Raw genomic sequence first — 14,980 nt, forward strand, 5'->3', positions numbered from 1 at the left:
GCACTGCAACCTCTGCCTCCCCGGTTCAAGCAATTCTCCTGCCTCAGCCTCCCAAGTAGCTGGGATTACAGGCATGCGCCACCACGCTTGGCTAATTTTGTACTTTTAGTAGACACGGGGTTTCTCCATGTTGGTCAGGCTGGTCTCGAACTCCCGACCTCAGGTGACCCACCCACCTCGGCCTCCCAAAGTGCTGGGATTACAGGCATGAGCCACCGCGCCCGGCCAAATTTTTGCCTTTTATACTTAAACATTTAAAAATCATGCATTAGGAATTAATATTTCTTTGGACTCAAAAAGCCTAGATTTTTATAAAGCAGAAAGGATCAAAAGTGAATTTGCAGCATGAATAGGTTATATTGAAGAGTGCTCAGGTTAGGGATGTTAATGCATTCCAGTCTCTTCTCAATTATGTAGCATGATTTAGAAGAACATTTGGGGATGCTTTTAGAAAAGCTTAAGCTGAGTTTAGTCCCCCAGCAGCTCAGAATTAATGCCTTCAAAAATATGGACAACTCTTGATAACCACATTATAAATATGCTCTTCCAACAGCTGTCAGTGTCTTGAGATAAGGGCCTGTGTTCTATTCATCTTTGCATCCTCAGTGCCTAGCACAGCATTTGTCACATGGTATACACACAATAAAAGTTGGCTGATCACCTGAATAACAGAGAGAAGGAACACATTACCTTTTCCACAATGAGCGATAACCCCCCCTTTTTTTTAACTGAGGATGCGTTTTACCTGAAAATGCTCTATGAAGAAATAATCTAATGAAATAAAGTGGAATCTGTGACCTTAGAGAAGCTAAGCAAGGGACTAGCTTTCCAGCTGTGTCTACTGGGAGACAAAGTTCTTTTTGCTTCCTATTTAATGTGGGGAAAAGTCAGTATCACCTCCAAATTTGGCGACACAAGCAGGATCTTAAGCAAGCATCATTTCTCATCTACAAGGTCTGCATTTTGTCGGGAGGGAGAGACTCTTAAGTGACTTTGAAAGCCTTTCCTTTAGTGTTTTTTTTTTTTTTTTTTTGAGACAGAGTCTCGCTGTCGCCCAGGCTGGAGTGCAATGGCGCGATCTCGGCTCACTGCAAGCTCCGCCTCCCAGGTTCACGCCATTCTCCTGCCTCAGCCTCCCGAGTAGCTGGGACTACAGGCGCCCGCCACCTCACTCGGCTAATTTTTTGTATTTTTAGTAGAGACGGGGTTTCACTGTGTTAGCCAGGATGTTCTCGATCTCCTGACCTTGTGATCCACCCGCCTCGGCCTCCCAAAGTGCTGGGATTACAGGCGTGAGCCACCATGCCCGGTCTAGTTTTTTAATGATTTCCACACTGTGAGAGAATAGGGATAGAGAAACACACATGATTTGGATCTACTGAAATGTTTTACGTAGAGTGTATGGAGATCATGTAAATAAAAGCAGGGAATCAGAGTTGCTGAAGATAAATGTGGCTCTTTTATTAATGCATAAAAAGAAGATGTTTTGAAATGTGAGTTGTAGTCAGGCTGGAAAGAAAGGAACAGGGATGTCCCAATACCTAAATAGGAGAGGCAGCCCAGAGTGTCGATATAAACACCCTTTTTGAATGAATATTAAATTAATCCTGCTAAGTGTTAATAGGAGAATTTGCTTTGGCTAAAAACTGGATGTTTTTCTACCAGAGACTTGTTGGCTAGTCACTGTGGACCCTGGGCATGAGAACCTCCTTTTAAGATTGGGTTCACAATAGCTATAGAAACAAATTGAAGACTGAGCAGAGCTGCACCCCGAAAGCGATGGATGCTACCATGGTAACTCAGGACTGTACACAATCCTTGAGAAACCATATCCTTCCTCAGACAAATGTCAAGGAACTTTCCTAAGAAATAGATACAGTAGAGATTTATTTAGGAAAAAACAATAGCTTCCAAATGTGCTGTCCCCTTACCCTGGGAGTAGAAGAATAGCCTTCGAGTATCACATCGATTGCCTGGCCTGGGTATAGCTCCATGCTGGCGGGGTGGAGATGAAACACGGGGCTCTGTGGATCCCTGGGCTCCTGAGAGCCACTGGGCTGGGGTCGGACATGAGCATGTCCCTTCTTAATCCGGCCCTTCTTATTCAGCTTGGCCTGGGGTCGGAAGCTATCATTCATCCAGAACAACTGTTGGATCCGACGTCCCTTGTTGATCAACTTAAAGTGGTAATAATGGGTATCCAGACTGGAAAAGAAGAGGCAGGTGTTGAGAGGATTCCATTTAGGGGTGTTCTGTTCAGCTCTACCCCCTTGGGATTTACTCTTCTGGAAGTATTTAAAACAGTGAGCAACAATATAAGACTTGTTTTTTTTTAAATGTAGGAAGATTAAGTCACAATGCCACTAGGAACTAACACAGTGTTGGCATCACCAGGTAAGGGGCTGTGGAAAATCTCCACTCCCCGTCAGTCTTCCCCAGCAGGCCCCACACACTGCAGGACACACACAGTTCATGTGAAAAGCAATCCCATTTAGGAAAATAGCTCTGAGGAGTAAAAGGAAAGCAAAATACCTACTGGAGGAGAAGCGGGTTTCAAGCTGTGCTGAGAAAATTACTAGTGACTGAGTGGAATGTCCCGTAATGATGGGCTCAATTTGAAGGAAGCTTTGAAGAAAAACCATGCATATTCTCTAAGCCTTAACAAAGGCCACGGGGACCGCAATGGGCCAGAACACCACCAGGATTGGTCACCCATCTCAGACTAATGTGCTTTAAAGATGTTGCAATTTCATGTATTCATTTGTTCATCATGCATTCATATATTACACAAATATTTACTAAGAACATCCCGATTGCCTGGCTATTTGCTAAAAAAAAACCTGGGATTTCTAAGATCTTGGATATGGTTCAAATGTGTTTTTGTTTGTTTGAGATTTTTTTTTTTTTTCCCCACAGGCTTACTTTAAAATATTTCTTAGCGAAAAACTCATCTCGGGAGTTTTTTATTTTTTAAATTTTACTAGGCTTTGAGATTTCATCCCATCTGTTCCTCCTTAGGAAATGACATCATGCCTGGTAAGTTGAACCATGAAATAAATAATCAGAAGGAATATTTGCTAGTTGTCAGGTATAACCATGTCTACCTACATATGTTGTGAATCTGTGTCTACAGGGCACACTCAAGGGAGTTTCTTTACTTGGTAGTTTATGGCTAACAGTAGGCTTTTGGGGGAAATAATAAACAACATATACTGTTTATAAAAACCATATACTGTTTATAAAAAACACATACTGTTTATAAAGACTAGGCAGGATGTCTGTTACTTATTCACAGTATATCTTTCAATCATCACAGCAATCCAGTCATGATAAGTATATTTACTACCATTTTATAGATCAAGAAATGGAAGCTCTGAAAACCTAAGGGAGTTGTCTAAAAATATGCAATTAGAAGCGGCGGCATATGGCTATTTCTTTAGACCAGAGGTTGGCAAACTTTTTCTTTGAAGGGCTAAATAACAAATATTTTAGGCTTTTTGGGCCACATGGTCTCTGTAACAGCTACTCAACTTTCCCTTGTAGTGTGAAAGCAGCCACAGACAATACGTTAAGAAATGGGCATGGCTGTGTTCCAATAAAACTTCATTTACAAAAGCAGGCAGAGGGTTTAGTTTACCCAGCCCTGCTTTTGACAATTCTTCTGGAGACTGTGGGCATAGTGATTTTATGTCAGAAAGTTTAGGCAGAGGGCAAATTAGCAACTAAAAGCTACAGTTTACTTTTATATTCATAGAAAACTGTTAGCTAACCCTCCAATTCTGTATGTCAGAATATCCTTCGAGGGCTACTTGACACTATTTGTAGATTTAAAAGAACATGTAATTAGGTCTGGTTTGCCATGTATTGTTTTCTACAATTATCTTTGAGTGCACGAAAAGAAATTTGAAACTAGAAGCACTGGTATGCAATGACAAACTACCCTCGCTTATGGCCAATAGACAGGCAGAGAGGACAATTCTTATATTTAGTTGACTTGAAAAATATAATTGGATACTTGTCCAAAAGCATGCAATTCAACCATATGACTTGCTTTTTACTTAATTTTCTACCAGTTTATGATATTTTCAATCAAGTCCCATATTTTGTAGATGGAGCAGAGGGAAGGATTTTGGGCTCCTAACTGATTAGTGTCAGTCACATCTCCAAGCACAGCATGTATGACTTGATTTCAGGGCCTATGAGCCCAGAAAGCAGGGGGAATACCTTCTGAGATCTGTTCACAGTACTGCAACAGATAAGTTCAAATTCAACTGGCCCCCAAGAGCCAACTAGTGATAGCTACATGACTCGTCTGAGGAATCAAGAATAAATCCCCATACATACCCTCTACACTTAGCACTCAAACCTCATATATATATTTATTTATTTAATTTGAGATGGGGTCTTGCTCTCTTGCCCATGCTGGAGTTACAGTGGTGTAATCCTGGTTCACTGTAGTTTCAGCCTCCCGGGTACAAGCAATCTCTCACCTCAGCCTCCCAAGTAGGTATGACAACAGGCATGTGCCATCATGCGAGGCTAATTTTTTTATTTTGTAGAGATGGGGGGGTCTCCCTATGTTGCCCAGGCTGGTCTCCAATTCCTGAGCTCAAGCAATCCTCCCACCTCAGCCTCCCAAAGTAAAGTGCTGGGATCATAGGCAGAAGCCACTGCTCCCAGCCCAAACCTTATATATGTGTGTGTGTACATATATATATGTGTGTGTGTATATGTATGTGTGTGTGTGTCGTTCTTTTCTTTCTTTTTTTTTTTTTTTAAGACAGGGTCTCACTCTGTCACCCAGGCTGGAGTGCAGTGGCGTGACCTTGGCTCACTGCAACCTCTGCCTCTTGGGCTCAAGTGATTCTCCCACCTCAGCCTGCTGAGTAGCTGGGACTACACGCACCCACCACCACGCCCAGAATTTTTTGTACTTTTGTAGAGATGGGGTTTTACCATGTTGTCCAGGCTGGTCTTGAATTCCTGAGCTCAAGTGATCCTCCTGCCTTGGCCTCCCAAAGTGCTAGGATTATAGGCGTGGGCTACTGTGCCTGGACCAAACCTGATTTTTATATCCACATTTAGATTGTTCTGCTCAGAGGTGTCTATACTGTACCACAGCTTATTTAAATATTTAGACCCTCTAGCTTTTCCTGGGTAATCAGGCAAAGCCAATGGATACCATCCAGTTGTTGGTGCTATGGGAGTCAAGTAGAGGACATAAGCTTTGAAAAAGCTGCTGGCAGCCGGGCGCGGTGGCTCATGACTGTAATCCCAGCACTTTGGGAGGCCGAGGCAGGCGGATCACGAGGTCAGGAGATCGAGACCATCCTGGCTAACACGGTGAAATCCCATCTCTACTAAAAATACAAAAAATTAGCCAGGCACGGTGGTGGGCATCTGTAGTCCCAGCTACTTGGGAGGCTGAGGCAGGAGAATGGTGTGAACCCGGGAGGCGGAGCTTGCAGTGAGCCCAGATCACGCCACTGCACTCCAGCCTGGGCGACAGAGCAAGACTCCGTCTCAAAAAAAAAAAAAAAAAAAAAAAAAAAGCTGCTGGCTCTGCAATAGCTGATAAAATACACTCGCAATAAATTTTTACCTTCCTAGGTATGTTCTGCTTAGGTTACCACTAAGCTGTATCTGTATTTTCTACATTTGTGGAGAGGGATTAACAGTGTATTGGAATCAAAGAGGAGAAATTACGGTTGAGAGTCTAAATTAATCACAGAGTAGCCAGTTTGAGAAAGAATGCATTTCCTACAAACCATATTCTTCTCGCACGTAGAGGGACACAGATTAGAGAACACAACCAAGTTATGGCTAGAAAATGTCTTCTTGTTGCTGACATACACATCAGGAGGCAGAAGAGTGAGGATGGGAAAGGAGAGGGACTGAGGTGGCTAGTTTTAATTACTTAAAATAATTTTCTAAAGTAGAGGTGATGCTCAGCATATGCAACATATTTGAGATCTATAAAAATTGGTCCACGAGATTTCCTTACCTAAAATGTGCCCCCAAATTGAGTTCTGGAGCAAAGGGCTTATCTGAAACAATAGTGGAACCAATTCCGGAAGCCTGAACAGGAATCTGATAGGTACTGCTATTTTCAATGTCCAAAATGACACAGTCTTTGAATGTCAGTATGTCATTCAGGTTGGCGGTCAGAGCCAGTCGAACATCAGTTTCTGGAGGAACCATGCCTTCATTGGGTTCAATCGTCCAAAGGGATTTTTTGTGTGCCTGCAACACAAGAGTACAAGTTAACAGGGAAGATATTCTTGGCTTTTCATTCTACAGATGTCAAAGCCCTCTGCACTTCAAATGGATAGCATTGTGGAATTCAACATCAGAGACAAACATTATTTTTTGAATTAAAGCAGCTGGATGTTTTTTGGTTTTCCTTTTTTTCAAAAAGCAATCTGATTCTGAAGAGCAAACCTACGATTTTACTTCTGAATGCTCTGTGAAGATTCTTTACATCTCTTTCCCAAGATAACAGTCCAATTCTCCAACAAGCTTATAATTATTATCTGCTATAATCTCCAGATTCTGAGATACCAACAGAAGGCACAATATTCTTTATGAAGTTTGAAATTTTTATTTTTTATTCTTATTTATTTTTCCTTTGTTTTTGTTTTTGAGTTTGAAATTTTTAAAAGAAACGTTTTTCAAATGCAAAATTTCTAGCGTTATAGTGAGGATGAACCAATTTCATTAATAAATACAATATAAGAAGTCATCTGGATTTCTACTAATTTATAATAATTAATAATTAGCCTCATCAGAATTTCACTAGCTAAAATTGCAAACTTATTTTGAAATACAGACATGTGTTGCTTAACGACAGGGACACATTCTGAGAAATGTGTCATTAGATGATTTCGTTGCTGTGCGAACACTGTAGAGCGAGACAGTGGAGCCTACTACACACCTAGGCTATATGGTATAACCTGTTGCTCCTAGGCTGAAAACCCATGCAGCATGTTTCTGTACTGAATACTGTAGGCAACTATAACACAGTAGTATTTGTATTTCTCAACCTATCTCTGTTTCTGAGCCTCATCTGCATTTTCTATTTGTTGTTTTCTGTGCTTCATTTTTGATGCTTTCTTTTGAGCTCTCTTCCAGTTCACTAGCTCTCTCTTCAGCTATCTGTAATATGCTATTAAACACATCCATTCTCTCCTTAATTTTGATTTCTGTATTTTTGAATCCAGGTGTTGGTATTTTCGATTTTTATGAGGTTTTCATCTTTTGAGAACTTTTATAATTCTGACTATGACATTCAACTTATTAGCTACTACTACTAATAATTAGGGACCACTCCTCCTAGCCCCTCCAAGTCTTCTACAAATTTAATGAGCAAATTGTTTTTGGACTTTTCAAGTAAATATAACAAATACATATTCAACAGCTCTGAGGTCCAGGTGTTGTGGGAAATACATAAACACCCCGAGGAGCTGACAGCAATGACATTAGTGAGACCAATATTTCAACAACAAAAATGGAATTCAGAAGGAGGCCAGAGTGAAACTGCTTCAGGGGAATCTAAAGAACAAGAGCAAAGGATGTTGAAACCCTTTGAATGTCTGACAAATGTACCACACACATTTTCTTTTCCCTCCAAATATGAAATTGGGCTTAATTATCAGATGATGTGATTCCTAATTATACTGCACTATATTATTAATACTACTAAAATTCTAATTTGTTTAATTGCCTATATAAACAATTATCTCAAAGTTAATAAAAAAGCATCAAAGAAAAAACATCCTTTTGAATGAGGTCATGTCCTTTGCAGGGACATGGATGGAGCTGGAAGCCATTATCCCCAGCAAACAAACACAAGGACATAAAACCAAACACTACATGTTCTCACTCATAAATGGGAGCTGAACAATGAGAACACATGGACACAGGGAGCGGAACATCACACACCAGGGCATGTCAGGGGTCGGGGGGCGGGGGGTGGAGAGCATCAGGAAAAATAGCTAATGCATGCTGGGTTTAATACTTAGATGGTGGGTTGATAGGTGCAGCAAACTACCATGACACACATTTACCTATGTAACAAACCTGCACATCCTGCACATGTACCCTAGAGCTTAAAATAAAATAAATCCTTTCCCCATTTTGATTGCTTTGTCATTTAGATCAATTATGAAAGTCCTGTTTTATTTTGGGAAAGACATTATTCAGAAGTACTTATGTGGATTAATCTTTACAGAAAATATTTATTACCAATACGCACTGAGAAAAAGCTGCAAAAGAAGAGATGTGGAGAGTATTTAGATGCTTCCAGGATAATAACTGAGAGGAAAAGCCACACTCTCCACTTCATCAGAAAAGAGTTTGATTATTCCTTCAGGAATCTTCCTTGTGAATCTCCCAGGAAGCTTCGTGAAGCTCCCTGAGTTTGGTACCACAGAAGAAGCCCTCCAAAGTAACGCATACATTAGAAAACAATGGATTTGAAAACAAATGCAAATTTTACTATTTGAGCGGGACTCTAGAGGACATTCCAGTCTAAGATTATCCTTCTTTCATTTAATTCTATGATATACTTCTTCTAGCAAAAGGAGAAAAAGGAGAAACGTAAAAACACATGTAGCTCTATGGGGGTTCAGGTACAATGGACTGGAAACCTCCTGACAAACTTAGGTCAGAGTTGCACTGATGATCTCTGTAAGTGACATAAATGTACATTGCAGACTGCAGGCAAGAGTTAGGGATTTCAGCCAGGCAGAATCTCACCGGGTGACAGTGTCTTGGAATGTCACCAAAATCCTGGTCTGGCGCCACTACAGATTAAAAAAATAGATTCGGTCAGTGGGCCCGATGGTCACTCTCTTAGGAATAGGCTCACAGGTACTTAAATAAGGAAAATCTAATATTTAAAGCAAAATGTCAATTTCCCAATTTATAATTGAGGACAAATGTAAGACAGAGCAGAAGGCTAGTTATATTTCTTCCTGGTTTGAAAATCTACATGGGAAATAAGTAAATTGCATTTTAAAATTTAAATGAATTAAATAAAGGAAAGAAGAACATTTTTCAAGGTTTTAAATTGTATATAAATGAGGATGTAGATGAATGATAATGAGGAAATTTTAATTTTGGGTATTAATGGAAACTATAGATATAACTCTAAGTCAAGAGTCCTACTATTACTCATAATCTTCAAATATGGAAAATCCCAAAGAGACATATAAATAGAAAAAAAAATTAAACATTAAATACCACACTAGATAAAGTAGGACCTGGATGGAGATGTTTGTGTCATTGTCTGTATTCAAAGGATGCACATGAAAAAAATGCTGAATCTTGCAAGACTCATCTATTTTTCAAAATTTTCTCGATAACTTTCCTACTCGTAGTAACTTGGTTCTAGCAAAGTACTAAAATAATCAGAAAACAGTAAACAAAGTCTCTGTCTCTCCAGAGCATTAATCTGTATTTGTTTATAATTTTGTATTAAAATATTAGTAAAAGATAATAATCCTTATAAATTTAATTTTCAGGACTGTAGCTCAATTATTATTGCCAAGAGAAACTACAAGGATTGAATGTTACAATGTTCTATCCATACTTAGGTTCAAAGAAATAATTTCTGATGCATCTTCCTAATTTATCAAAAGAAACATTTTAACAGTCTCAAAGTGACAACATTAAAATCCTCTAACATATTAATCATAGAAAATGACATAAAAATATGTTCTAAAAGAGCTATAAGTACAAATTCAATTTTCTATAGACATTTTAAAATGGATCAAGGTAGCTTCATTTCATCTTGAATTTATATTACAGTAGATAGGAATCTTTGACTTTTATCATTTTCAGTTGGCATACACAATCAAAGCAATATATGGAAATGGATTTCTCATGCTTGAGTAACCAGACCTTCTCCTTTCTTAGAACTGTTTTCCCTACTTGCTGTTTTGAAATTCTAGGCTATTATTTTAGATAAGTTTATGGTAGCTGTTGTAACAGAAAGACTCCTGATGCTCAATGGCTTTATACAACAGAAGCTTATTTTGGGCCCACATGAATTCCACATGACAGGTGTGAGGATGGGCTTCTGTTCCATTTAGTCATTCAAGGATTTCTACTAAACAGATTCTGACATATTTAACTCTTGGTTTCTAAGAGATCCATATTGACAACCAGCTGGCCTGTAAGAGAAGAAAGAGAAAGGAGGGTTGTGTGCTAGGATTTTATGCACCATGCCTGGAAGTGGTGCACATCACTTCTGATCACTTCCACTGGCCAGAACTGAGTCAATGCAGCCTAACCCCAGTGGAGGTTGGGAAATGTAGTCTAGCCCTGGGTCTACAGTAAAGAGAGATGAGTGTGCTGAGCTGCTAGCTGCTCTCTGCCAAAGTTTCCTTGTTGCTTCACTTTACTGCCACATCCTCATATCTTCCCCTAACTCTCCCAGATCTCAGATTTTGAAAGGTGAAGAGCTTACTCCATCAGAACACAGATCCTGTGGGAATTGCCTTTCAGATCCTATGGGAACTGCAGGCTTAGAGTTCACATCCATCTGCTTTTAGGACAAATGGAGGGGCAGCTAGAGAGAAACTAAGAAAGTTCTGGGCAAGATCTCACTTTGTTGACCCTTCTTCCCAAATTGGTGGCCTGTTAGCATCCTACATAGCTTTGCTCATTTATGAGACTCAGCTTACAATGAAAACATAAATCAATGCCATTTTTGTCCTTTTACCAAAAAGCAAAATGCCTTGCAGAGAGAGAGTACTGTCAATGTCATCTTTCCTATTCCAATCATTTGTTTTCCTCCTCTAGCTGGTAGCACAGGTCAATCCTCTGTTCACGATGAAGTGAGGGTGTCATCAGCATAAGTGCTCTTTCAAGTCAGGAGACATTAGTTTTCAGTGGATGTGCACCATTTCTCATCTGTTTCCTGCTGACACAGGTTGGCTCTTCTGGAAAGACCTGAAGTTGTTCTTCAGGGCTGAATTGGTGAGTTTTCTGATGACGCTTATTAATCAATGCTTGGCATAAAACCAGACAGCAATATATATCACAGAATCCAAGACAAAGACACATTAAAATGCCAGATGCTAAGGCACCGGACTGCTCTTGCCTTACACAAGTCAGCCTCGAAACTACTCTATCATCCTTGTGTCTCTTTGGTGGTTGACTTTTAGGGCTATCCTTTGCTTTTAGGGAGGGCTTGGTCAGTGTGATATTTCCTGTTACTAAACGGAAAATTTGACTAAAAAAGGAAAGGACGAATGATAATCATCATAGCTATGGAGGGCATTTCGTAACTTTTTCAGAACTACAATAGGGCAAAATAGCAGCTGATGGAAATAGGGTGAGAGGGAGGGCGCTGAAGGAAAGGGATGCAGGTTTGAGTCCCTGCTCTGCTGTTTTCCAGCTGTGGAACTTTGGGGATGTCTCCTAACTATGTATGCCAGGTCTCAGGTTTCTCATTCGTAGCTCAGGATATTGACTGTACCTTCCATATGGAGCTGTGGGGATGGATGAGTGAGAGAGTGCAGGTAAAATCTCAGCACAATGTTGGGCACAAAGCAAGTCCTCAAGAACGAAAGCTATCGTCATCACTTTCCCCAAATCTGAAATGCCCCACGTGACATACAATTATGAGCTCAATAGTATTTGCTTAAAAAAAAAGATTACAGAACAGAAAACAAAGATGGATGCTAAGGAAGCATTTAACATACAAGACTCTTGCCACAAAAGGAGAAGCTGTGGGGTTGTGATAGGCAGAATTCTAAGTTGGCCCCCAGGATCTCCACCTCTTGGAGCACGATTATCTTCCCCCAATTACTTAGTCAAACACAAATCCAGGTGTTGCTGTGAAGGGATTTAGCACATGTAGGTAAGGTCCCTAATCAGTTAACTTTAAGATAGGGAGATTATCCTCAGTGGTCGTGACTTAACCAGACTATACTCTTCCTGGTGAAAAGATTCCAAGCATAGAGGGCCTATGGGAGGGGCCACATGGCAAGGAACGGTGGCTCCAAAGTGGCTGAGAGCAGTCCCTGACTGAGGGCCACCAAAAAAACTGAGGGACTCTGTCATTCCACCGCAAGGAAAAAAAATTCTGCCAATGACCTGGGGGGCCCAGTAGCGGATATTTCCCTCACTAAGACTCCCAAAAGGAATGCAGCTCAGGGAACCTTGATCTCAGCCTCTTGAGATCCTAAGGAGAGAATCCAGCCTGACTATGGCTGGACCCCTTACCCACGGAAACTGAGGTCACAAGTTAGCATTGCCTTAAGCCGCTATATTTGTGATAATTTGTTACCCAGCAAGAGAAACCTAATACAGGGTTCCATCTATTTGTTCCAAAGATGATAAAAAAATGAGCCTTTCTAAGCTTTCCATGAAAATGTCAGCCATAGCTGCCTTTGCTTTTTCTGCAATCTGGGGATAGAAAGCCAGAGTCGTTTGAGCAGCTCGTAAACAACATGTATAGGAGGTATGTGCATGCCTGCAGGGAACATGACTGTGCGAAAGACGGAATATTTGCGATCTTTTGCAATTCAGAATTCCGTGACCACTGGTGATGAGTGTTAAGCCCTTCCCTCTGAGGTTTCATATATCTAAAGATAACATTTGCCTTTTATTTGACAATAGGGCAGCAGCACACTTATGCAGTGCTCAGCTCCCAAGGTAAAGCAGCCAGAGCTTTATAGGTTTCCTTATTGTGTGTTTAATATTTGCCACAAAAGGCAGAAGTGAACACCACTGTTTGCACATGTCACCTCAACAATCACCGGGAGTGTGGCTAATAACTAGGAAGCTTGAAGAAAATAGCATTGTGCACTTTTCTTCCAAATAACTTATTTGCCAATTGAAATCTGCAAGAATCTCCTTCCATGAAATAAAGAGAGCAAATAACAATAGGAAGCAATGTGCAGAGTGAGGGATTTCTTTGGAGTTACACTATTATTTCAGCAGATGACCAGCACTATGTGGGACAAGAACAATGAAGGGTCACCAAGGCATTTCTCTTTTTTTAAAAAAATTTCTTTTGAGAAGAAGTCTCACTCTTGTCACCCAGGCTAGAGTGCAGTGGCGCCATCCCGGACCACTGCAACCTCCGCCTCCTGGGTCCAAGCAATTATCCTGACTCAGCCTCCAGAGTAGCTGGGATTACAGGCATGTGCCACCATGCCTGGCTTATTTTTATGTTTTTTTATAGGGACAGGGTTTCATCATGTTGGCCAGGCTGATCTCTAACTCCTGACCTCAAGTGAACTGCCCCTCTCAGCCTCCCAAAGTGCTGGGATTACAGGCGCTTTCTCCTTTTTGTCTTCTAAATGGGGTCTCTGGTCACATAGTTCTTTTCCCTGAAGCGAGTCATTTTGCTGCTTAAGAAAGTTAACTGTAAATCAGGAGATGAGATGCAGAAGAAATGGTGTAGAGCTTTACACGGGAGGCAATTTAAGGTTATAATCAGAAGTGTGGGCTTGAGAGTCTCATGACCTGGTAGTCAACTATGGACTCTGCCATTCATAGCCAAGTGACCTTGCACTAATTTTAAAATCTAGGTTTCGGTTTCCTTTTATGTTAAATGTTAACCTGAAGATAAAATAAAACGGTGCTAAGCATCTAGCACCTCGTCTATCATAGATTACATGCTCTGTCAGTGGTGATCGTTACTAATGTTATTTTCCAAACTTCCCATCCAGTTCTCCTTCCTGCTGGTACCCTCCCCAGTCTACACTGCTGACAGTGATAGGAACTGGGAGCAGAGGAATTCTAGAAAAGGGTGGGTCCCTGGCAAAACCCTACCTTTAAGCTGAAAAGCCGGAACCTGTGGCCCAAAGTGAGAACTTATATCCCTGTTTTCCCACTTGAATGTTGCCTTTCCCTTAACCATGCATGGCCCCACCCCATGCCCCAGCCTGTGCCTATAAAGACTCAAGACTCAGCCAGCAGAGAGGAGAAGCAGCTGGATGTTGGAGATTACAGAGGGGACAGCTTGATGGCATAACTTCGGAGAAGAAGCCGGCTGCAGATGGCCAGACTTCAGGGGAAGATCACCTACCTGCCTCATCTCCTTTTCAGCTCCCTTTCCCCCTGAGAGCCACTTTCATCGGCATTTAAATCTCCCACATTTACCATCCTTAAATTTGTTCATGTGGCCTCATTTTTCCTGGCTGCAGGACAAGAGCTCGGGATCCCTGAGTGCAGATACAAAAGGCTGTCACACTGGCCCTTTGCCCTCGTTGGCAGAGGGCAGCTGCCCCATGCGACAAGGCAAAGGGCCCACTGAGCTGTTAACACATAAGGTGTCCACAGACGGCAGAGCTAAAACAGCACTGTAACACACCCTCTGGGGCTTCAGGGATTGCAGGCACCGCACCCCCACCACCCCCCCACCGCCCCCAAGATGCTGCCACAGGGCTTGCATGTAGTTTGCTCCTGCGGGCACCCAGAAGCACTCACTCTGGCTCCTGCACCCACTCACCTGCGCACTCCCACCTGTGAGGGGTGGAGCGCAGTGGGTCCCAGTAAGTGGAGTTTGATCTTGCTGGTGCCAAGGCGGTTGGCTGGTTTCAGCACTCAAGCATTCTAGTTCCCACCTCATTCGCTTGCGTGCTCCCTCCCGCAAGGTGTTGACAGCAGCGGCTGAGTAAAGGAGACACTCGCTTCGCGAGTCCCGTGAAGGGGTCAGGGAAATATCCTGCTTCAACAGGTTTATCTTTCAGTGATCTGATCCTGCTGCTCTCCTGCTGGGGATTCTGCATGGCTCTCCAATGTCTGGATGAGAGGCACTGAGTCTTTTTATCCTCTTTGAGAAAGCCATGGAACCCCTTCATCAAAAAATGCACATACACCCCCCCACACACACAACTTCACATACAAGTTCCAGAGCTCAGGAATCCCACTTTTTTCTGTTTGATCCATACGTGGACTCACTTTTTATATCTGGGGAATCCATCATTTTGTGTGAAGCTTGGTAGGAGGCAGGCTCTCA

At 41.7% G+C, this 14,980-nt stretch overlaps 1 protein-coding gene across 3 annotated transcripts in view; it reads right to left on the reverse strand.

Annotated features, from left to right (window-relative positions):
- Window positions 1-14,980, reverse strand: part of HYDIN (HYDIN axonemal central pair apparatus protein) — a 442,024-nt gene that overhangs the window by 215,452 nt on the left and 211,592 nt on the right. Inside the window, exons 18-19 of one of the 3 annotated variants that reach the window (XM_030829570.1) lie at window positions 6,005-6,243; window positions 1,932-2,205 (exon numbers count right to left, since the gene is read on the reverse strand). In XM_030829570.1, coding sequence (XP_030685430.1) covers window positions 1,932-2,205; window positions 6,005-6,243 — 513 coding nt within the window. Of the gene's footprint in view, window positions 1-1,436; window positions 2,206-5,737; window positions 6,244-14,980 lie in introns of those variants that run through there. The other 2 variants (XM_030829576.1, XM_030829580.1) reach the window with 2 other exon arrangements.

The sequence above is a fragment of the Nomascus leucogenys genome, chromosome 2 (assembly GCF_006542625.1).
Source record: "Nomascus leucogenys isolate Asia chromosome 2, Asia_NLE_v1, whole genome shotgun sequence".
NCBI lineage: Eukaryota > Metazoa > Chordata > Mammalia > Primates > Hylobatidae > Nomascus > Nomascus leucogenys.